We start from the raw sequence: 22685 nt of genomic DNA on the forward strand, positions 1-22685 counted from the left end.
TCTTATAATTGTCCCTTTTCTTACCTGCTTTAAACACTTAATTCAAGTTATTTGAATACATATACCCCAGTAACCTTCTCATTTATTGTCACAGTTTCTATCCTAGCTATTTTATAAATCTATTTAGAAGTAATATTTTCAAACAGTGCTATATAGCAGTGTTTCCCTAAACTGTGTTTTCTACCACTATTATGTCTAACCCCAAAAGGTGAGGAATTCTGGTCAAAGAAATATGGGAAACGATGGATTATATAAAGTTCAACAAGTCCTTTATTTTCTAATTTTTTGTGAAATATTTTAGAGACTGTAAAGTTGGTATTATTTTTTGTGTGGGGGAGAAGGATTATAATGTATTTCCCAAACATATTTGTTTGACCAGTATCTTTGAAGAATTGATATCAAAAACTCATTCTGAAATACACTGCTTTATACTCACTGATAAAATAAGTTTGTCTTCATCTTAGTTAAAATAGTACTTAAGTATTTTTCCTACAGCTATATTAATTTGGTCAGCATGTGTTGTTTTCAAACTACTGTTTTTTGAAAGGAATCCTAGCTTATTAAAGTGATTTCAAACCTAAATCTAAAATTTTATTCAAACAAAAACTGTGGGGTCAAGGTAACATGCCTGTGGATTATCTTATTCCTTTATCATTTGCACTAGTTTTTCTAGTCCTGGGCAGAAGTGGTAGGGGGAGACAAAAGGTAACAAAAAGCAAATCATAGCAAGTAATGTACAAATCCTTTAAAAAGTTGGATTTTAGGTACCATACTCTATAAATGTAATTGGTAATGGGGTTATCCTGTTATATCTCAGATTGGTCTTTTGCTCTGAATATTAAGTTCAGGGTTACTTTTGGGAGAAAAAATTACATAAAGTCACTGAAGATATTTAGTAAGCTGGAGGAAATAGGCATAAACTAGAGGCTGATTCAGATCACCTGACGGTAAAGGGATGGTGCAGTATAGAAACAATTTATATATAACAGCTATGAAGACTGAAAGTGACTGATTACATTTTTGGATAGGTTAGGATTTTATAATTGGAAAGGATTTTAGAGGTCATTTAGTTAGGACTTCTGCTTAATGCAGTAATCCCTTCTATAACATCTATAATTTGTGGGCATCCAGCAACTTCTTGAACATTCTCATTACCTCACTATAATTCTTGAAAGTTCTTTACAAATTGGCCTGTAATCTACCTGTCATTTGGTCCCAATTCCCTAAATATATTTGGGATTTAGATCAGATCCCATTCAACAAGTGTTTGAGAACCAGCTCTATACCAAACACTGTTCTAGGCTCTAAGGATAGACATAGCAGTGTGTAAGTTAAAATCCCAGACCTCAGAGGACTTAAATTCTAGTGGAGCAAGGCAGACCTCCAGACAGTTGAATAAATTACTGATAAATAATATGACTAAGACAAAATAGATAATATTTGGGGGGTGAGGGTGAGAGTGCTGCTTTTTCTAAAATGGTCAGGGAAGGTGTCTGGGAAGATGAGTTTTGTGTTTAGACCTGAATAATGAGATGGAGTCAACCAGGCAGAGATCTAGGGGTACACCATTTCAGGCCCAGGGAGCAAGTGAAGACTGAATTGGGAATAACTTTGGCATGTTTATAGGGCAAAAAGACCAGTATGACTATGGCAGAATGAGAGAGAGGGGTAACAATAAGCTCAATGAACTGACCAGGAACCAGCTTGTGCATGGACTTTTAGAACATGGTAAGTTTATAAATCAATTCAGGGTGTTACAGGTTACCATTAGAGGATTTTAAGCAGGAGAGGGATGGGTTCTGATTTAAACTTTAAGAAAATGAATCTGGTTGCTTTGTAGAGAATGGATTCCAAGGGGCAAGTTTAGAAGTGTATGTAGGGGGTCAGTTAGGAGGCAGTTGCAACAGGATAGACCATCCTGGACAGATATTAACCCAAGGGGGTAGAAAGAGGGATTAAAGTAGGGGCTGTAGTAGAGCTAAAAGCTCACGGCACTTGCTCACAGATTGGATATTGGGGGAAGAGGGAAAAAGGAATCAGAGAAAAGATTATTGTCATATTCTCTTCTTCCTATCTGGTCTTTGGTATTTAAACATCTGACCTCTATCATCTTTTCATCCCGCTCACCCCCATCATCCTTGTCGTCCTTCTAGACTCCTTCCAGTTTATCATTGTCCCTCTTAATATTTGAAATGTTGAGCATTGACACTTGCATTATCTTTATCTTAAGGTTGCCTTGTGTTAAAATTGGATACACATAATTTGAATATTTTTTTACTTAAAATTACTGGTGATACTGTTGTTCCTCATACCTTCCTTACATTTATTTAGCCTAAGTAAATGCACTTATGTACTTACCTTATTCCATTTTTACTCTGAGCTACAAAGTGTCCAATCATTTGAATCTTGATTGCATTCTTCATTATATTAAGAATTCTGTTCCCAGCTTGAGTTGTCACGAGATATGATTAGCAAGCTCTGTTTGTCATCATGCAGATTGAAAATGTTAACCATAAATCCAGACCCCTAGGCCTTACTCTGTAAACTTCCTTTTTAAAATACAGTCATTCATCTATTGCTGAAAGTATACTTTTCACCAGCCAACATTGCTCCCTTTCTTTTGTTTATACTTTCTTTCATTTAATGAATATTTGCTGACTGTATACAAGGCTCTGGGTTAGGCACTGAGAGGGTATGTATATGTGTATATGGCATAGTTCCTGTCTTGAAGTAAAAGTTAGTGCATACAAATAAATAGATTGAAAGAAATGCAACAGACCCACTCAATTCTTTCCAGCCCCACGGAGTCAGAGAAGTCTGTGTATTTTGGGGAGCAGATATTTTGTGTGAAGGGTAAAGATGTGGAGGCAGGGAGAGGAGAGAGGTATAGCACCTAAAGCCAACTTAAGACCAAACTCTTGCACCATCGGAAAGATTCCCAAGTTCATCCATAACACAATAGTATATATACATACCATGTCTCCTTCAGTCCAACACAGTCATGTTTTCCTTCAGTGAGGGAATAAATCCCTTTTCTTCAGTAGAGCTCCAGACAAAATATTCAGCTTACGTTGGGAGACCCCGTTGCACTAACTACTAAAATCATACTCAGCGTGGTAAGCTGCTTACATTGTGAGCAGCTCAGGGGAAGTCCGGCTGCCTAGAGGAAAGGTAAATGCGTACTCGCTTCAGATTATCTTCTCTTCCACCTGCTCTCATTTTCTCCCTAATACCTCCTCCTTTGCCCTCCCTTCTGACTTCCTTCCCTACTGTGTATTTGCACAAACTTAAATGTATTATATGATGCAACTCTGCTGTATATATGTTGACAACAGTTGGTGGTATATTCTGGCTTGAGTGTGCTCACACACAATGTGTGTGATGAGTAGTAGAATAAGAAAGATATAGTTGTAAAAGTTCTTAGTGGCAGATCATGTGTTGTGTGCCCAACTTAAGTTTATTCTGTTGGAGAGCTTTTGGTAGGTTTTTAACTAATACGATCTAATTTGAGTTTCATAAAGATGTTTCTAGCAGTTAAATAGATAGAATTAGCTTCTGGATGATAAGATAAAGAAGTGAATCAAAGATACTCTGGGTTTTCAAGTCTGAGTTCTAGATGGTTTAGTAATAATGTTAGTTAATAAACTGAGCTTGGTCCTTAGCCAGGCACTGAGCAAAGTGCTTCCCAGACTGTATCTCAGGTATGCCTCTCAGCATCCCATGGTCACCCATTTGGTTAGAGCGAGATTTAAGCCCATATCTGTCTTATGTAAAAGCCACTTGGATATATCTGTGGCATGGGGCTTCATTTTGAAACAGTGGCAGGTTTGAGGAGCCAGTAAAATAGTTGTATAGAGCCGTTTATTAGAAGCTGTAGTAAATGCAGGATTCCAGAGAGCAAAGTCAGAGCTGACTGACTAGGGGATCTTCTACCTAGTGCTTCGTGATTGCCTTGAGAGGAAGAGGAGGGGGGCGTTGGGGATAGAACTTGGGGGAATACTTCTATTTAAGAAAAGCAAATAGGTGAACTAGATAAAGGTCAGAAGACAACACAGAGAATATATTGTTACAGAAATAGAGAGGGAGTCTTTTTCCGCAAGCTTAGTTTCGCTTTAAAACTGTTACATCCACATCATTGCTTTGCTCCTCAAGTCTAGTATTCTGCCAACAAGGGAAGTGGTATTAGTTTGTTCTGGCTTGTGAGCTATACCAGTTCTTAAGAAATGGTTCTCCATTGCAGTTCCTTCCCTCTGCTTTGAGTCATTTTCTTCATCTCCTTCCTTCCTGTTCACTCTACCATCCACAACAATTTGACTTTCTGTATGCTCCTGTCACTTCTCTTGCTGAGGTCACCAGTGACAACCAACTATTCTAAATGTACAAAGGCACAGATGTACTTTCTTTAAAATCCCCATGTGTACCTCCAGTCTGACCCCCACTTACCTTGTCAGCCATTTCTCCATTTCTTTTAGATGTGTGCTTGAATTTTCTATTTTTATCACTTTATTTGGTATTTTAAACCGTCTTTAATACGAACTGCAATTTTTACACACCATCCCTTTTCTTCTTTGAATTATCTTTCAGTAAAGCATTAATTCAGTATACATTGAGCGTATGAATTGTAGGCTATTTAAAAAAAATAATAATCATCACCTAGACATAACAAGTGAATGGAGAAGATTTGCAAAGATGGTCTTCTTCCTTATTATTGTTTTTTTTTAGTTCTTAAAATACTGTGAATTTACAATGTGTGACTTTTAGGTTTTCATGGTTAAATGCTTAGTCTGCCCAACCATAAAGAATCTAAGGAAAATTTACTTTGTGCCTTCTTATCCAGTCATTCACTCGGCTCTACCCAGTTCTTTTCATTCTTTTATTTGTTTAATCTACATTATGAACTGAGTTGGAACTCAGGTATAGTGCTAGGTGACAGAAGGATCTGATCACTTCTCAGGCTGCTTAAAATAAATGGGGAAGTAGTCAAAACGTTCAAATACATGATCTTTGCTTTAATGATGGAGATACTGTTTTAAAAATAAATGGGAGAGCATAGAGGAAGGCGCTTCTGAGAGAGGGGAACATTTAGGAAAGGCTTCATAGAAGTAGTACTACAGCTTCATAGTCCTTTATCCTAAACCCCTTAGGCCAAATGTGTTTTGGTATTCAGAATTCTTTGGATTTAGAAAGGTAAAACAGTACATTTATTTTACCCTCCCACCAGAGTTTGTGGCAGTGTGCTAGCATCAAACACATTAATATTTCTGCAGTAAAACATATAAATAGTCACTCTGATGAGCTAAGTGAAAACTATAAAAAGCCCCAGGTCAAGTTTCAACACCAATGAGTTTATGCAAAATTTATGAAAAATTTGTGGGACTATAAGAGATTATGAACTGTATTTGCACTGAGTGATTAATAATGGGACATGATGTTCTCTCCTATTGTCACCTACTAATCCCTTCTTATCATTTTGAGAATGAATTACCTGTGGTTATTTTAAAAAGTCAACACCACTCTTGTTTTTTTCTTTGCACTTTTAAATTCAAGTTGGGTCTTTTAGAGCCCTACAATTCCATAAAGTCCTTTATCTGAGTAAGTCATTTAGTAAATCTCAAAATTTCTACATTCTAGCTATTTTTCTAAAATACGCTAATCTTCATACTCCTTCACATTCTTCCAGATGTCTCCTACATTGGCATGAGTCAGTATCATTCAAGGAATATTCATTATCTTGATTACTTCTTTTCATATTTCAGTGAACTTGACTTGAAAAGTTCACAGCCTAACTCCTTAGGAACATTTTAGTGGAAGCTCAGTGCGTAACTTCTCTTTTGGTTTCCTTTCACTGTTCAAATGAACATAAACTTTTTTCCACATACCCCATATGCTGCAAGTAAGCTTAGTTTCTCCTTCTTTAGACTAAACTTTCAAATGTCTCTCAGGATTAAGCCCTGCTCGTTCATTTATATCAGCTGAAGAGTGTAGATTTAAACTTTTGTTGCTAAAAATTTCAAGTAGACTTCACATTGGCAGCAGCTGCTAATGAGAAGCCTTTAGAATTTCTAATATTTTTAATAATGATCAAATTTGCATGCTAGATCACTTGACAGCAAGATGAAGTACTAAATGGAGGGCAGAAGATTTAGAGGCATATTAATTAGAAGGTAGTTGCTACATTTCAGACAAAAGGAAAGACAAAGGATAGAAGGTAAAATAGGCATATTGGTTGATTGGGTGGTAGAGGTGAGAGGGGAATCAGTATTGCTGGGGCTTTGTCTTGGGCCATGCAGTGGGATATTTGTGCTTATTGATGAAACTGGGAGTAAAGGAAGAAAAGAGGAAATGGGTTAGATATAGGACATGATGATTACCAGATTGGCTGGCTTTAGACACGTAGAACTTGAATTCCTTTTACGATGTTTCAGTGGGAATCTCTTTAAAGTAATCAGATGGATATATGGTTCTATTGTTTAGAGAAGGAGTCTGAGATACACATTTGTATCTCTCAGCTGGCTGATAGGTAATCCCTGCTAAGGTATTAGCTGTTGAGTTTTCTGAACCATTAGCCATTCTTAAAGTAGAGCAGTGCCCACGCAAAGAAATGAATTAAGGAAGACAATAAATGTAAAGCTACTGATCTCTTCCTTTTGTTCACTGAACTGTGACCGTTTTTCCATGTTAATATATCTTATCCTTTAAAACATATTAAATTTGCCTGTAACACATTACTGCATGCCCCCTCCCAAACTTACTTATACTTTTTCCTCCAACTTTTTCTTTTGAAACTTTTTTATTCTACAAAAAAAAAGCTGAAAGAATAGTACAATCAGTACCTAGATAACTTCATCTGGAGTCATCAGATGAGTTTTTGCCACATTTCCCTATCAGTCTCTGTATTCACATACTTGCGCACATACTTTTTTGGCTGAGTTATATGAAAAAGTAATTCGCAGATGTTATGACATGTCACCCCAGATATTTCAACCCGTATCTCTTAAGAGTAAGGATATTTATTCTCACATAACCACAGTACCATTTACCATACATAAGAAATATGGAGTTCAATAGTAATCAGCTAATACATAGTCTACATTTAAATTTCCCAACTACCCAGAATGTCTTTAGCTCTCCCCCTCCCACCTCCATCCAAATTGAATCAAGGTTCACATTGAATTCAGTATGTAGTCATTGTGTCTTTAGTCTCTTTTAAATCTATGGGAGTCTTTTCTCATGATTTTTATTTTGAAGAGAGTAGACCTTTGTGTTGTATAGAGTTCCATATTTTGGATATGTTTTCTCATAATTTTATTTGGGTTATACATTTTTGAGAGTAACTGTTGATGGCGTTTACCTTTGGTAAACCCGTGTCCCACTCCAGTAGAGACTCTGTTATAGATATTTTCATTAGTGAGTCCTGAGTGAATGAAGTTTTAAGTAGGCAGTTTAAAACTTAAAGTTGAGAGTGGGGAGATTATTGCTGCTTTTTATCCATCTTCTTCATAATATACAGTTTTTACCCTTTGATTTTAATTTTAAACTAGTTGATTGAGAGCTAAGAGAAACCCTCATTCTTTACAAATTCATTGTTCCCATTTTCAGATATTTGAGATACATTGCTTGGCCTACATTTTCTCCCTATATAGTTAGTAGTGCAAAGGCTCTTTTTCACTTCACTTTCATAAGACTCATATATTCATTATGTTTTAGCATTGAAGTATTTCTTTTAATAGGATCCTTGAAAGGAATCAAATGATAACGTAGCAAGTGAGTAGTGCAGAGTCTTGGTAATGATTAGACTTCCCTGTAGATAACAGGCTTTCAGAATAAATGGATTCTTTTTAGATGCAGTTAACTGGTTTAATCTCAGTGGTAGATAAGGCCAACTCCAACTAATATGGTATAAATTGTTGCAATCGTGTTGGAGTATTAGCAAGTTAAGGTAATGATAGTATGTTTCTGATACATTGGAAACTCTGGTTTCTTCAACTACTTTGTTATATCCACTTAAATCATGTAATAAGTAGTTCAGTATATTTTAAAATGTCAAAAATCAGAATGCCAAAGAGCCCATTTTCCTCTGACAAGTTCAATATTAGGAAGTCTTAGACTTCGGAGGAGCATATCAAATAGTAATAGAATGTTGGGAGGTGGGATGAATTGGGAGTTTGAGACTGACGTACATACACTACTATGTATAAAATAGATAACTGAGGAGAACCTACTGTATAGCACAGGGAACTCTGCTCAGTGCTCTGTGGTGACCTAAATGGGAAGGAAATCCAAAAAAGAGGGGATATATGTATACATATAGCCGACTCACTTTGCTGTACAGTAGAAACTAACACAACATTGTAAAGCAACTATACCCCAATTAAAAAAAAAATAGTAGTAGTAGAGTGTTAATTTTCAGAATACACATTCTCTTGTCTACCTCCCCATAATCTGCCATATGTTAATACATTCTAAAAATACTGATAAGGTGTAAGTCAGTAGTTGAAAATAAATTTTCTAAAATTTCAACAGTACCAAGTCCATTGAAAACCACTCCCCACAAATTTAATTTCTTGTCATATCATTTTGTCATTCTTTTGACCATCTTATAAAGCACTGTTTTTATATTTCAGTTTTTAAATGTAATGTCTTATATGTACAATATTAATGTGCTTTCCCTTTGCCCTTTGTGTTATGTGTTTGTTATTATGTGTTTGTTATTTGCCTTCCCTTTTTAATTTTACTCAGTCTTAGAATGTGTGCTATTTAATATTCCAGTGAAATATTACAGGCAGCACTGTGTAGTTGTTTGGAGTCCAGTCTGCCTTCAAGTCTTAGCTTCTCCATTTACTGGCTGGGGGATCGTGGTCAAATTACTAAACTTACTAGTCTTCATTTCCTTTTCTGAAAATGGGGATAATAATTCTTTCTAATAGCTTTTATGAGTATTGTATTGGCCTTAGCGTAGAGTAAGCACTCAGTAAATGGTAGCTGTTGTGATAATTATTATTAATATTAATTATAGAAGGGTCAGTTACCTGTTTTTTAAGTAAGTTAGTATTCATGGACCTAGTTCAGTGGTCCTCAACTGCAGGCAGTTTTGCCTCCCCCAACCCTCTTCCCCAAGGGACATATGGCAGCGTTATGACTTCAGTGGGAGGGGTGCTACTGATAGTTTGTGGGTAGAAGTTAGGGACAGTGCTAAACATCCTACAATGCACAGGACTGTCCCCACAACAAAGAATTATCCAGCCCAAGATAACAATAGTGCTGATGTTGAGAAATCCTGACCTATTGGACTCTAGACTAACACCTTTTCAATAATCTGTTTTATGTTCTTTTAGGTGTAACTATTACCCTTCCAGTTGGCATTCATTGCACAATTTTTTCAAATTAAAAAATTAATTGAGTCATTAAATAATTATTTTAACACAATTTTAAAATTTCACATACCAAGATTAAATATTGATCACTAACTTCCAGGCACTAATCTAAGCATTTTATGTATATGTACTCCTCATAATAGTACTGTAAGTTAGATGTGCCTTCATTACATTTGAGAAAACTGAGACTTTCATGTGAAGCTGGGATATGAACCCAGGCAGTCTCCAGAATTGGTGCTGTTTCCTACTCTCTGGCTTTCTCTCTGATTGATCTCTTATGGCTCTAATCATAAAAACATGGTGATTTGCTGAAAAATACTGCTACCAATTTTAGACATTGTTTCTGATGAAGTAAGGGGTTCGACTGGTTCTTACTTGGCCTAATTATAAGAATCAACCAAGACTCTTATTAAAATAGATTTCTAGACTCTGTTCCTAATAAGTAAATTCAGAGCTCTGTGTGAAGAACCCTGGGAATCTCTTTCACAGTGAATGGCCTAGATGAATCCTATGGTCCAGACAAGTTAGGGACACCCTAGTCTAGGTTCGATCTCTTTTAGAACTAAAAATATTTTTGTTTCCCCTTTTCTTTCACACGTATTATAGATTATTACCCTATCTATATAATATATACTTTATCACAAGCACCGAGGTTTTGAGTATAAATTAAAGCAGACTGTTAAATATTAACTCCCTTTTCCCTTTGATTCCCATGTTTAAATGTATATATGAGGTGTTCTACAACTCTGTAGTCATAGGCTGTTGGCCTAATAATTGAGTCCAGTCCATAGTTAGCATAGATTTTAGTGCTGTTGTCCTTGGGAGTCTTCTAATACACCATTGGGTTAAATATGCAATGCTTTGTGATAACATTGAGCAAACAAAATCTAAAAATTCTAAAACTCTGCATTCTTATGGTTAACATATATTTGCTTTCATGCGTGTTTTTTCTATCTGAGAGTTTAAAATTCTTAAGATACTCATTTTATCATTGACTGAGACCTTGATTTTCAGCCATGTGGTTGGTTTAAATGAAACTGTTATATGTCTTACTGACATTTAGACACTCACTGTTGTCCTAGGGGAACCCACCTTTGGAGTGACAGGTGGGAAGTTTTGAGGGCTCACATGTTGGCTCACTTTGCCTACATGGCTCCTTCAGTAAGAGAGACTGGGCAAGGCAAGGCACTTCTTGGTATACTTTTAAAATTTGTACATCATCTGCTGCTTAGTGGCAGAGATTGTTGCCATAAAGACTTTAAAAGTGCCATAGCAAGTTAACTCATGCTTCATCTTGTCTCCACACCGATATTTAGGAACTTACTTTGGAAACGTAGTCAGGTTACCCCCAAAATGTCATACTAGTTCCCAGTGTTTTCTTAACTTCAACGTAATATATTGAGTTGGCCAAAAATTTCGTTCGGATTTTTCATGTTGCGGAAAAACCCAAATGAACTTTTTGGCCAACCCAGTAATATCACTCTGGCTTCATTCCTTTGTTCTCTTACCTCAGAAACGTCACCCCAAGATTAAAATCATAAGAACAGTTGTTTATTCCCTAAATAATCTGGGCACTACCTTTGCTCATGGAATTCCTTTTGCCTAGAAGGTGCCTTCCTCCCACTTCTCCTTCCTGTCACATCTAAATTGACAACTTTATGAAAACTATGAGTTCTGCCTCCCTCTCCTTTTAGCATCCATGGCATACTAAGTCTATCTTTTGCCTAATGTGTTGATTTATAAATATACTGTGTATGATCATTTGTCCTCATATTATTGTCTTCAGTTTTTTTATTGTAATATTTCAAGTATATTTTCATTTCTATCCCCTATGGCAAGCCGTTTTCTAAAATTCCATCCCATTTTAGGTTTCATCTTTGCCAGATGGGTTTATGGTTGGATTATATTCTTCTGTGTAACCTCAAATACACCCAGCCCTCAGTCAGCCTCTTCCTTGTGATTTTCTTCCAAGCCAGATCTGCCTTTTTGTGTAGTCTTTTATCCAAACAACTAAAAACAGTACTTGAGTCCTGAAACCAGATTGATCCTGACTGATCCTGAAAAGTCAAAGGGAAGTTTGATTCCCAGCTTCTCTAGCTCCTGAAATCATTTCTGACCCTGTTCCTAAAATGTATTTAAAACAGCATCTTCTGTCTTCTACAGTTTTACACATTTTGCTAGTGATTTATTATTTTTTTAACAAATTGAATTCTTTTTTTAATACAAGTGTGGTTGTTTACAACATTGTATTAATTTCTTCTGTACAGCAAAGTGGTTTAGTTTTATATATATGTGTGTGTATATATGTATATATATATTTGGCCACACTGCGTGGCATGTGGGATCTTAGTTCCCCAATCAGGTATCGAAGCTGCGCCCCCTGCAGCGGAAGCGCAGAGTCTTAACCTCTGGACCGCCAGGGAAGTCCTAGTTATACATATATATACATTCTTTTTTATAGTTTTTTTCACTATGGTTTATCTCAAGGTATTTAAAATAGTTCCCTGTGCTATACAATAAGACCTTGTTGTTTATCCATTCTATATGTATTCGTTTGCATCTGCTAACCCCAAACTACAGAAGAGCCTCTGTCTCTCTCAATTCTTCTTCTGTTCCAACTGCTACCCTTTGAAAATGGGAAGGAACAAAAAATTTTACTGTTACGGAAAAATCATAAGGGCAGGGGGAAAACCGCGACTTGGTTATTCGTTGTCAGATCAGATTAATAGAGCTGTCGGTTTTCTTAGATTCCAGTATCTCACAAAATAAAAATTCTGGAGCTGTGATTTCAGAAGCAAAATACTGTTGGCTTAGTATTTATTCTTAGCAACCCTAACTTTAACCCTTTATTGTTTGCAGAAAAGTAGTATATTGCCTTTTTCTAGATGAAACTACCAAACTAGCCATAAATTATAAACTACAGTCTAACTGCCAAAGCAGTTAGTAACATTGGAAGTGAAAGTTCATTTGCTGACTAAAGAGTGGAATAATACTCCACAGAACCAAGGCTCTGTGTTTGTGGGGGGAAAACTGTGCTGACTGAGCCCCAAGAATCTCATCTTCAAAAGAGAAGGGCGAAAGTGGGTAAGAAGATGTGAAAAGAGACCAGAAGGAAGATAGTACAGTGTAAGATAGTGAGGGGAAACTTGAGATTTTCTGCTTTTACAAACCCCTAGCCCAGCCACTTAAAAATAGCTTTATAATATCAGCTTCTCTGGGCCCTAGTTTCCTTATTTGTGGGGTGGAGATAATAGTGCCTCCTGCACAGGGTTGTTAAGAGTCCTAAATGGCATAATATGTGTGAAGTACCTAATACCATGCTTCCTGTCTGGTTCTTATTTTTATTTATTTATTTTTGTAGTATTGTTTTATCATTTTTGTTTGTTTTCCCACATGGGAGCATAGTGGAGTCTATAAATCTTCCTATACTTATATATAAATAAGTATAAGGAAGTACTTATAAGTACTTATTTAGAAGTACTTAATTATATACTTATACTTATTTATAAGTATAAATAAGTATATAAATCTTTCTATACTGCAGAGTTCTAGGCAGTATTTTCCTGTGAAAAAGACCTTATTTTGAAGCCCTGCTTGGAAAACTTGTTCAGTTAGAGCAGTGCCTTCAGAGATGAAGTATATAGGACACAAGGAGGGAAAAAGGGAGGAACAGGTACTGTTCAAGAGCTAGCAGCAAAATCTGAATTACATGCTCTCCGTTTTTGCCATGATCTAAATTTTTACTTGCTCCTCCCCTGGCATACATACACACACACACAGCTGTCCTAGCTTTGACTTGCAACCATAGTCTAAAGCATTATTTTGTTTCTAAATAAGTTAAACACACAAGAATTGCTGGAGCCAAACTGAGAGAGGAATCCTTTGAAAATGATACTTAACGGGTTTGCCTTACAACTATAAAGTTGATATTGTTTTATGTTTGTTAAGTTATCAAATTTTACATATATCTTTAATCTTTTTTACGCTGGCTTTTAATTTATGTGGGTTCTGATAAGTTACAGTACTTTAACCTAGTAACTTGTAAAATAGCAAGGAAGTATAAATTAAGAGAAATTAAATATGCTATTATTTATCATACTTTAAATATTAGTAGTTCCATCATCAAATGTTTATTGAGCATCTACTATATGCCTGGCACTGTCCTAGGCAGTGAGTAGACAGTATGCATAAATCAGACTACACCTTTACTTTCAAGCAGCACTCAATTGGTAAACCCATTTCCTCTTCTTTAGGGTATTTTCATCTCCAAATTTTAGAGCCAAAAAGTACCATACAGATCATCTAGTCCAACTTCTCTATTCAAATGAAGAACCTGAGCCACTAGGATTCACAGAACTTAGCAAATAATTCCAAGTAGTGACAGCAAACTATAGGAAAATCACAAATTGTGAGAATTCACTATATCATTAGCATCATATAAGTATGAGTTTAGAAAAGGTATAAATTATAAGAAAAGTTCAATTATGTTAATATGAATGAAATATTTCACTGTATTATGTTCAAGTTAAAATCAAGGAATGAAGTGTCTTTTTTTTCTTCACTACAGTGAAACCATTTTTTGTATTGTGTAGTGACTAAATCCATAAATACTTTTTTGCTTATATACTCAAAAGTTTCAAAAGCAACCATATAAGTGATGCTGTTTATGAGTGTCTAGGTAGTGTTGATAGAAATAGTGTGCTTTCCTGCCTTACTTAGAATCATAGAGTTCACATCTGGAATTCAGACCCCTTATTTCAAGGATGAGACATTGACTCCCAAAGAGGTTAATTGACTTGCCCAAATAAGCCAAAATTAGCAACTTACATTTAAACAAGGTGTCAGGTTATTATATTTTGATATTCAGATATCAATTATTCTCAACTTTAAATGATCTAATATTGTCATTGTCAGACCTGCTGGGCATTGGCCTTACTTTTAAAATCTGAGACTATCTGAGAAATTGATGAAAGAAAAATGTGGTTACAGATATTAGAACAGAATCTCTTGGCATTACTTCTATTGATACATCTTTCATGCTAAAAATTTTCAGTGTTCAGTTGCTGGTCACAAATAATTTTCCCCCCACAATATAGGTATTGTCTTCTGAGAACTCTGAAGCAGTGTCAGACATTGAGGGAAGCTCTCATTGCTGCAGGAAAAGAGATTATCTGGCATGGGCGGACAAAAGAAGAGCCAGCACATTACTGTAGCATTTGTGAGGTAAGTAACTGTTCTTATCCACAGTTATTTTATAAACCTCTTACCTCTCCAGTTTTGGTTTCTCTTTAGTTTTTCGTTTTGTTTTGTTTTAATTTATTTATTTTAGGCTGTGTTGGGTCTTCGTTGCTGTGCGTGGGCTTTCTCTAGTTGCGGTGAGCGGGGGCTACTCTTCGTTCCGGTTCGCAGGCTTCTCATTGCGGTGGCTGCGGAGCACAGGCTCTAGGTGTGCAGGCTTCAGTAGTTGTGGCTCGCGGGCTCTAGAGCGCAGGCTCAGTAGTTGTGGCTCACGGGCTTAGTTGCTCTGCGGCATGTGGGATCTTCCCAGACCAGGGCTCAAACCCGTGTCCCCTGCACTGGCAGGTGGATTCTTAACCATTGTGCCACCAGGGAAGCCCTCTTTAGTTATTTTTTAAAATGTACTTTTATGTAATGCATTTTACTGAAATTGACATTGTGTTCAGTCTTGTTATTTAACTACTATATTAAAATTTAATCTGGTGATACGCCATTTCACTAACTGTGAATTAACTCTAAAAGTATCTACTAGTGTTATCTATCTGGTAGGTAACAGTTGGCCCTCTCTCTCTATCCATGGGTTCCTATCTGGATTCAACCAACCGCAGATGGAAAATATTCAGGGGGTGGGGTGGGGAGTATTCCAGAAAGTTCCAAAAAGCAAAACTTAAATTTGCCATGCACCAGCAACTATTTACATTGTTTTAGGTATTAATAGGTAATCTAGAGATGATTTAAGCTATAGGGGAGGATGTGCATAGGTTATATGCAGTTGCTACGCCGTTTTTTGTAAGGGACTTGAGCATCCTCAGATTTTGGTATCCATGGAGGGTCCTGGAACTAATCCCCCATGGATACCGATACAGTTGATAAGTGTCAAGTTTAGTCTTGGGATTTTAAACTGGGAACCGTCCAGATGTAGACAGATGCCAGTAAACTGGATAGAGTTCAGTATAGCTCCAGGCAAATCATTGTTCAGTCGTCTCTGGTACAATTCACAGTACGTTGGTCAATCTTCTCCTGTGGCCAAGGCTTGCAAGAGATGCAGAAACAAAGATATGGTACCTCCTCTGAAGGAGCTTACATCCTACTTGGGGAAGACAAATTACAAACAGTTGTAATGTTATATGAGACTGTGGTGAATGCAAAGTTGGTCTTGGTCTTACTGTTAGGATAACACTGAGGGAGAAAATGACCAATTTTTTCCTTCTAGTATTGGCCTAAGAGTTCACCAAAGTATTAATATTTGAGTCCATCCTTGAAGGATGAGTATGACTTTAGCGGGATAAAAAATGATGACAGTTAGAAGTAGAATGAATGTTGTTATGAGCTATAGGAACAACATGGGAAATGGAATGGCTTCTTCAGAAAACGGTAAATAGTCCAGTGTGGCTGGAACACAGACTATGTAAATTCTACAGATAAGCCTAGTTGGTAGGAAGTTTGCAGAGCATCTTGAATGATTTTAAGGAATTTGATATTTATTCGGAGGTCATAGAGCCATCAAAAGTTTTTGGGCAGGCACCCAAGTTGGGTAAGTATTTCAGAGAGAAAAGTGATTGGAGAGGATGGAGATAAGAAGCTCTTGCAGTGGTGTGTTAAGAGTTGTTATCCTAAGGCCTAGACTAGAACCTGGCAGTGGGAATATTAAAGAAGGAGAGGAGTACAAAAATATTTCGAAGGTAAAATTCACCAGACAACTCATTAAATGGCAGAAGTGAGGGACAGGTTGAAGGATGTTCACAAATGTTCTAGCTCAGATTATGAGGTTCATGTTGTTGCTCATTGATAGTAATGGAAAACATGGGTAACTCTGGGATTTTAATTAACATAACTTCAAAGAAGACATGAAGTCATGAGAATTTTCTTTCATTGAATACATTCAAGGATATGCCAAAGCCAGGGATATTAATGATCCACTCCAGGCCTTGAAATTCTGTAATTCTGATGTTGACTTTTATTTGAGGTGATTTAGTCTATCAGCTATTTTAATGCTGTATAACCTGGCTAAAGTATGCCATTGGGAGACCAGATAGATTCTAGTTAGGTGTGTTATACCTCAGAAAAATGAATGTATAAGCTTTCCAGTATTTGAGAATGACTTTTATTCTGTACTGTTATTCCTTATCCTGCTTGAGCCTTAGCAACTCATCAGTCTCTCTAGCACAGAGGTATTATTTCTAAAATCATGCTATACTCATGAATATACGTTTTGATTGTACTCCTACTCCTTAACATGAGGCTTACAGCTGAACACTCACTCACTGTCACTTACCTGTCAGTTTCCTCATCTGTAAAATAATCAGATTATATTGATTCAACAAGTTTGTTTTGAGGTTTGGCTAAGCACTAAGCACTGTGAAATGATAAGCTCTGGAGTTACAAAGATGAGTAAAACATAGTCTTCATCTTTGAGGAGCTCAGTCTATTGGGGAAGACAAGTATCCACATACAGTGCCCTGTGATGAGTACTATCACTGAGAAGTAGAAGGAAAATAATGATCACTTTCATCTGATTGTATACTAATGTTTTGAATTTAAAACAGATAAATAGGCTGACCTTTATCAAACTTTTGAATTAGGCTTTTGCCAGTGGTTGTAATGAGTATGTCATTCCCCAAGGTCACTCCCCTAGATAGACATTACCACCCACGTCTTTGGGTCTGGTGCAAAATAAACCTGGTCTATTAAAGATTCTTAAACACTCTTAACTCTTAGTACCCACTTAACCAGTGATCACTGTCCACAACTGCATGTGAAGTAGAACTCTATGATTACACTAAAGTAGTACAATAAATAAACACTACTGTCTCTATTGAATGCTTTTTCTCTTGTATAAATAGGTGGAGGTTTTTGATCTACTTTTTGTCACTAATGAGAGCAATTCTCGAAAGACCTACATAGTGCATTGCCAAGATTGTGCACGAAAAACAAGTGGAAACCTGGAAAATTTTGTGGTGCTAGAACAGTACAAAATGGAGGACCTGATGCAAGTCTATGACCAATTTACATTAGTAAGTGAAATCAACATGTGAGTACATAGTTAGCTGGATAGGGAAGCAGCAGTGTTTGTTCTGCCATCTGATAAGGAGGAGGTAATGAAATATTTAAAATTTCCTTTGGCTTGTCAGATATTGCATGAGGAAATATATCACTCCCCCTCCTCCACTTCCAGGTATTTATTCCTATGAAATTGGCATATTTCATTTTCACTTTTCTTCCTGGGTGAGACCAGCCCTAAATAATGTCACAGTAATTACATTTTAAAATCTTTGTGTGCTTTTAGAACACTGTCACATCCTTTATGTCATTTGATCTCAGTTGATAAAATGTTTGTGTATATAGGTTATTAGTGTCCACAAAATGAATCAGTATGTATGCTTTTAAATATACTTCTGCTTTTAGAGCTAATTGTATTTATTTAAAATCTTGTCCTTGCCAGAAGTATTAACTTTATGGGAATATTTGATGGAGCTTAACTTCCTGCTATGTTATATAACCTTATGAAATTCAAGTGTCTTTATAAATTGCACACAGTTTTTAATTTTAAACAGCAGATGCTTAGAGGGAAGCATTTTACTCTAGCACATCAATAGTTTTATGAATAGAAGAGAATTGTTGAATTCCCTCAGTACTTTTTCTCTTACATATGTGATCAGAAACTGAACTTTTGAAATTTAGCTTCTGATATTTTCACTTGAATGGTCTTCAGGATTGCTTGAAGAAGAAGAAAATTATCTGGAATATGTTAAACAAAATTTATTATCTAGTTGAGTTAGCTGCTGAAGCAAGTCACTAATGAAATCATAATTGATTTGTTATATTATTTTCCACAAGCCTTCTTTATATTTTTAAGCAATCTCAAAAAATGGTCAACCTAATAACATTCTAAGAGTTTTTGAATAATTGGTGAAGAAGTACCAAAAAATGTGGATGTGCTGAGTTGGGTAATGGCCTCAGACTCTTAGGAAAATTGGCCAGGTGGGAGACAGTAAGGGAGTTTGTGCTTGACAGAGTGTGGCAGGCCGTTGAACTTTCTTGAGAATTGTTACTTCCTTTACTTTCATACGCAGGCTGTGTTTGTAACCTGGAGCTAGGGAACACTATTAACAATTTGTATACCAAAGTAACATACTTTACTTTTATTTTCAGGCTCCTCCATTACCATCCTCCTCATCTTGATATTGTTCCATGGACATTAAATGAGAACTTTTCTGCTATTCAGGAACTAACCCAGTTCTGCACCACTGGTTTTTGTAGCTATCTCGTAAGGCTGCTGGCTGAAAACTGTGTCTATGCAACCTTCCAAGTGCGGAGTGTCAACCAACTGGACAGGGGAGAGCATTGCTCCTACTCCAGGACTCTCACAAAGCTGATCAGCTGTACTTCAGAAAAAAAATAATAATTTCCATGTTTTGTATATATCTGACAAAACTGGCAACATCATACAGACTACTGACTTGAAGACAACCTCTTTTATATTTCTCTATTTCTGGGCTGATGAATTGGTTTTCATCTATCTTTTCCCCCTTCAGAATTTTCCTTGGAAAAAAATACTAGCCTAGCTGGTCATTTCTTTGTAAGGTAGTTAGCAATTTTAAGTCTTTCTTTGGTCAACTTTTTTTTAATGTGAAAAGTTAGGTAAGGAACTTTTTTACTGCTTTTATGTTTTTCTGTCTTGTTTTGAAACCATGACGGTTATTACACTTTTGGTTCCTAAATAAAATGTTTAAAAAATTAACAGCCAAGTCACAAAGATAATGGATTGCACATAGACTAAGGAATAAACTTCAGATTTGTGATTTTTGTTTCTAATCTTGATGTAAATTTACACTATTTATAAATACATATTTATTGCTTGAAAATATTTGTGAATGGAATGCTGTTATTTTTTCCAGATTTACCTGCCATTGAAATTTTAAGGAGTTCTGTAATTTCAAACACTACTCCTATTACATTTTCTATGTGTAAATAAAACTGCTTAGCATTGTACAGAAACTTTTATTAAAATTGTTTAATGTTTAAAGAGTTTTCTATTGTTTGAGTTTTAAAAAGACTTTATGTACAGTGCCCAGTTTTTGTTCATTTTTCAAATCTGATTATATATATTTTATATATACTTGTGTATGTATATATAATATATATAGAAATCTGGATATATATGTATAAAGATTTAGAGCTTAAATTTTTCTCGTTTTAAGTTTCACATCTATGGTAGATTTTTGAGGTGTCTACTGTAAAGTATTGCTTACAAAAGTATGATTATTTTTAAAGAAATATATATGGTATGTATCTTCAAGACCTAAAATGTCAGACTGGTTTATTGTTAAGTTGCAAATACTGCAATGACAGACCAATAAACAGTTGCTGCCAAAATGTAGTATAATAGTAGAAAACAAATAGTGATTGAACTTAAGATTTCAAAGGGAATGTTCTATGGGCTTGACAAATCAATCCTGTACATCACTTAGTAGTGTTTTATATGGATAAAAGATTCAGATGAAGGGCTCTATTTTAGAATGCAAATAAATTAAGAGACTTATTTTTTAATGTTAGGCAGTTTTGACATTTCATGCTTTCCTGCTTGCATGACATGATTTGGGCAGGGGAGGGAGTCTTCCAATTCCATATCACTAGTAAAATATAGCAAGCTATATTAGCATTAACACGTCACTTCTAATTACCAATAGTATTTCATTTTATAATAATGGTACCTTGTATTTGGACATATTCTCATTTTATCATGCTGTTCTCTCTAAGGTTTTTCCAGGAATATTCAGTGAAGACACATAGAGAATGCTGTAAAGGAAGTTATATATAACTAAAGAGAATTTATAATCCTAACTGGTGAAATGCTGTGCTGACTGCATTAACAAGTGCTCTTTTTCAGATAGTTGTGGAGTATGTTGTCCTCCTAGAAACAGTTTGAAGGCTTTAAAGCACAGAGATATTTTATCCAATTAGTTAATAATTTGGTAAATAATTGAATTTGAATTATCTACTAGCAGCAATCATCTCTTAAAATTTTAGAAGGAAATAATTACAAATTTATTTTAGTTAAGAAGCAAGAGTGCTTGTCTAAGTGCTGCTCAAGATGTTTAACCACTGATTTTTTTTAAAAGAACTCAAGACAAAACATTTTTGCAAATAAAAATTGCAAGTCAAAGAAATTAACACAACATTGTAAATTAACTGTACTTTAATTTAAAAAAAAAAAATGTACATCAACTATCCAGAAGCAAAGATTATAAGAATGCTAAAGCTATGCCTAAATGTTCCTTAACCATTCCTAGTTTATCTTACTAACACAGTGTCTCATTTTTTCTATGGTTTTATTAAGATGGTTTATTGCCAAGATTAACATAAGTTGTCTGACATTTAAGAGTAATTTAGTGGTGTTTCACTAATACAGTATTTGGAAGTTAAATGTCAAGAGTAATACTTGCTCACTTAGTGTTTGAATGGGTAGAGGATAGGAGACAAGTCAAACCTATCAACATTAGTCTGAGGTATAACTAGATGAACAGAGTCTTATGTAAACTGCTTTCTTTTCTTCAATTTAACTGCTTTTATAACTTAAATTTTTCAGGTTTCAGAAGAAATAGCATGCTTTTTTTCTCTCTTTTCTTTTTACTGCCTATATAGGTAAATCCAGCTAAGCACACACTATCTGGGTGCCTTAATAATGAAATGAGTTTGCATCATTTGCACACACACACACATTGTTTAGCGAAAGAAACTAATTATACGATGTATTAAAAAAACAGATGTTGATCCAGAAAGTGAGAACTAAATCATATTCTTTTCTCATCACCAGCTAAACAGGAACTCTTACACCATCAGTATAGCGGTTTAACTTGTTTAACCCATTTAAGTTAAATCAATTAAATTTTGGCTTCTGTATTTTGAACTAAAGTCTAAGTCACTTTTCCAAAGTAGTAATTTGACAGTTGGGACTTTCAGATTACTAGTAATAGGCAACTGAAATAAAAGATCACGTAATATTATGAAATTACATTAAATGAAGTGTCTGCTTCTCAGAACTTAAATCTTTAAATTATCATGTGTATTTTCATTTAGCCAGTATATTTATTTGGTATCTCCTAAAAAATGAATCTGAATAAGATGTGATCCCTGCCTTTTACTCTTCATACACACATCTCATATGGGAGATTCATGTAATATGTCAAGCAGAACCTAGAAGAGGTAACAAGAAAGGTGAATAGTATTGATTGGGGCTTGCATTTCAGCAGGGTTTGTATCACACCTAGAGCAAGAAGATTTGGGAACTTTGACTAAGGGATTAGAGGAGTGCACTGGAGAGTGGAAGCCCCCGATGTTGAAAAGCCGCCTCTGCCATGAGAGATGTTTACACTTTACCCTATAGTTAATGTGGAACCATGCACAGAATTAAGCAAAAGAACAGCATTGAATTTGCAGTAGTCTTCATGCCTGCCTTAACACACTCTATCTTCCACATTGCTGCCAGAGGGACATTTCTAAAACACGGAAATTCATGGAAGAGATGATTTGGACTTGGACTTTGGATGTTGTGAGGATGGAAATAGCGCAGATTTGGAAGACAAAAGTAAAGTCCACAGGACCCATTAGATGTCTGCCGGTGGGTGGAGGCCCTTCTAACTAGAATGGGAAATCAGAGTAGAACTGCTTGTAACACATCTAAGTAGTTGGAATTAGGAGAGGCCTGAACCGGAACCATGTATCTGGCTGTCCATCATCGAGGTGGTGCTTAGAGCCAGAGGAGGTAAGATCATACAGGAACTGTATGGTGAGGAGAGGTCGATCAAATACCCACTTAGGAACGTCAGCATGTAAGGGGAGAGGAGATTGCAAAGGAGAAGAAAGCTAAAAGAAATCAGCCAGGGTGATCTTAGACAAGCTATAGTTTTTCGAAAGTAACCATACCATGTTGCAAAGATGAGGATTAAATTGATTTCTTTGGGTTTGGCACAAGATAGTTGGTGACATTTGCCAGAGCACCTTCAGTGGAGCAACAACCGGATGGATTGCAGTGGATGGGAAAAGGTACTGAATTTGAGGGGTTGGTGGAGT

General features: G+C 35.9%; 1 protein-coding gene and 1 long non-coding RNA gene across 10 annotated transcripts in view; one reads left to right on the forward strand and one right to left on the reverse strand.

Annotated features, from left to right (window-relative positions):
* The window catches only part of KDM6A (lysine demethylase 6A), a 209058-nt gene extending 188891 nt beyond the window's left edge, over positions 1–20167 (forward strand). For 6 of the 9 annotated variants that reach the window (XM_082446340.1, XM_082446342.1, XM_082446341.1 and 3 more), the window contains 3 exons: positions 14471–14597; positions 17456–17626; positions 18765–20167. In XM_082446340.1, the coding sequence (XP_082302466.1) occupies positions 14471–14597; positions 17456–17626; positions 18765–18794 (328 nt within the window). In that variant the 3' untranslated portion in view covers positions 18795–20167. Of the gene's footprint in view, positions 1–13627; positions 13733–14470; positions 14598–17455; positions 17627–18764 lie in introns of all 9 variants that reach the window. The other 3 variants (XM_082446346.1, XM_082446348.1, XM_082446347.1) reach the window with 1 other exon arrangement.
* The window catches only part of LOC309652668, a 371335-nt gene that overhangs the window by 176790 nt on the left and 171860 nt on the right, over positions 1–22685 (reverse strand). The window lies entirely within an intron of this gene.

The sequence above is a fragment of the Balaenoptera physalus genome (genome assembly GCF_965194825.1).
Source record: "Balaenoptera physalus genome assembly, chromosome: X".
NCBI lineage: Eukaryota > Metazoa > Chordata > Mammalia > Artiodactyla > Balaenopteridae > Balaenoptera > Balaenoptera physalus.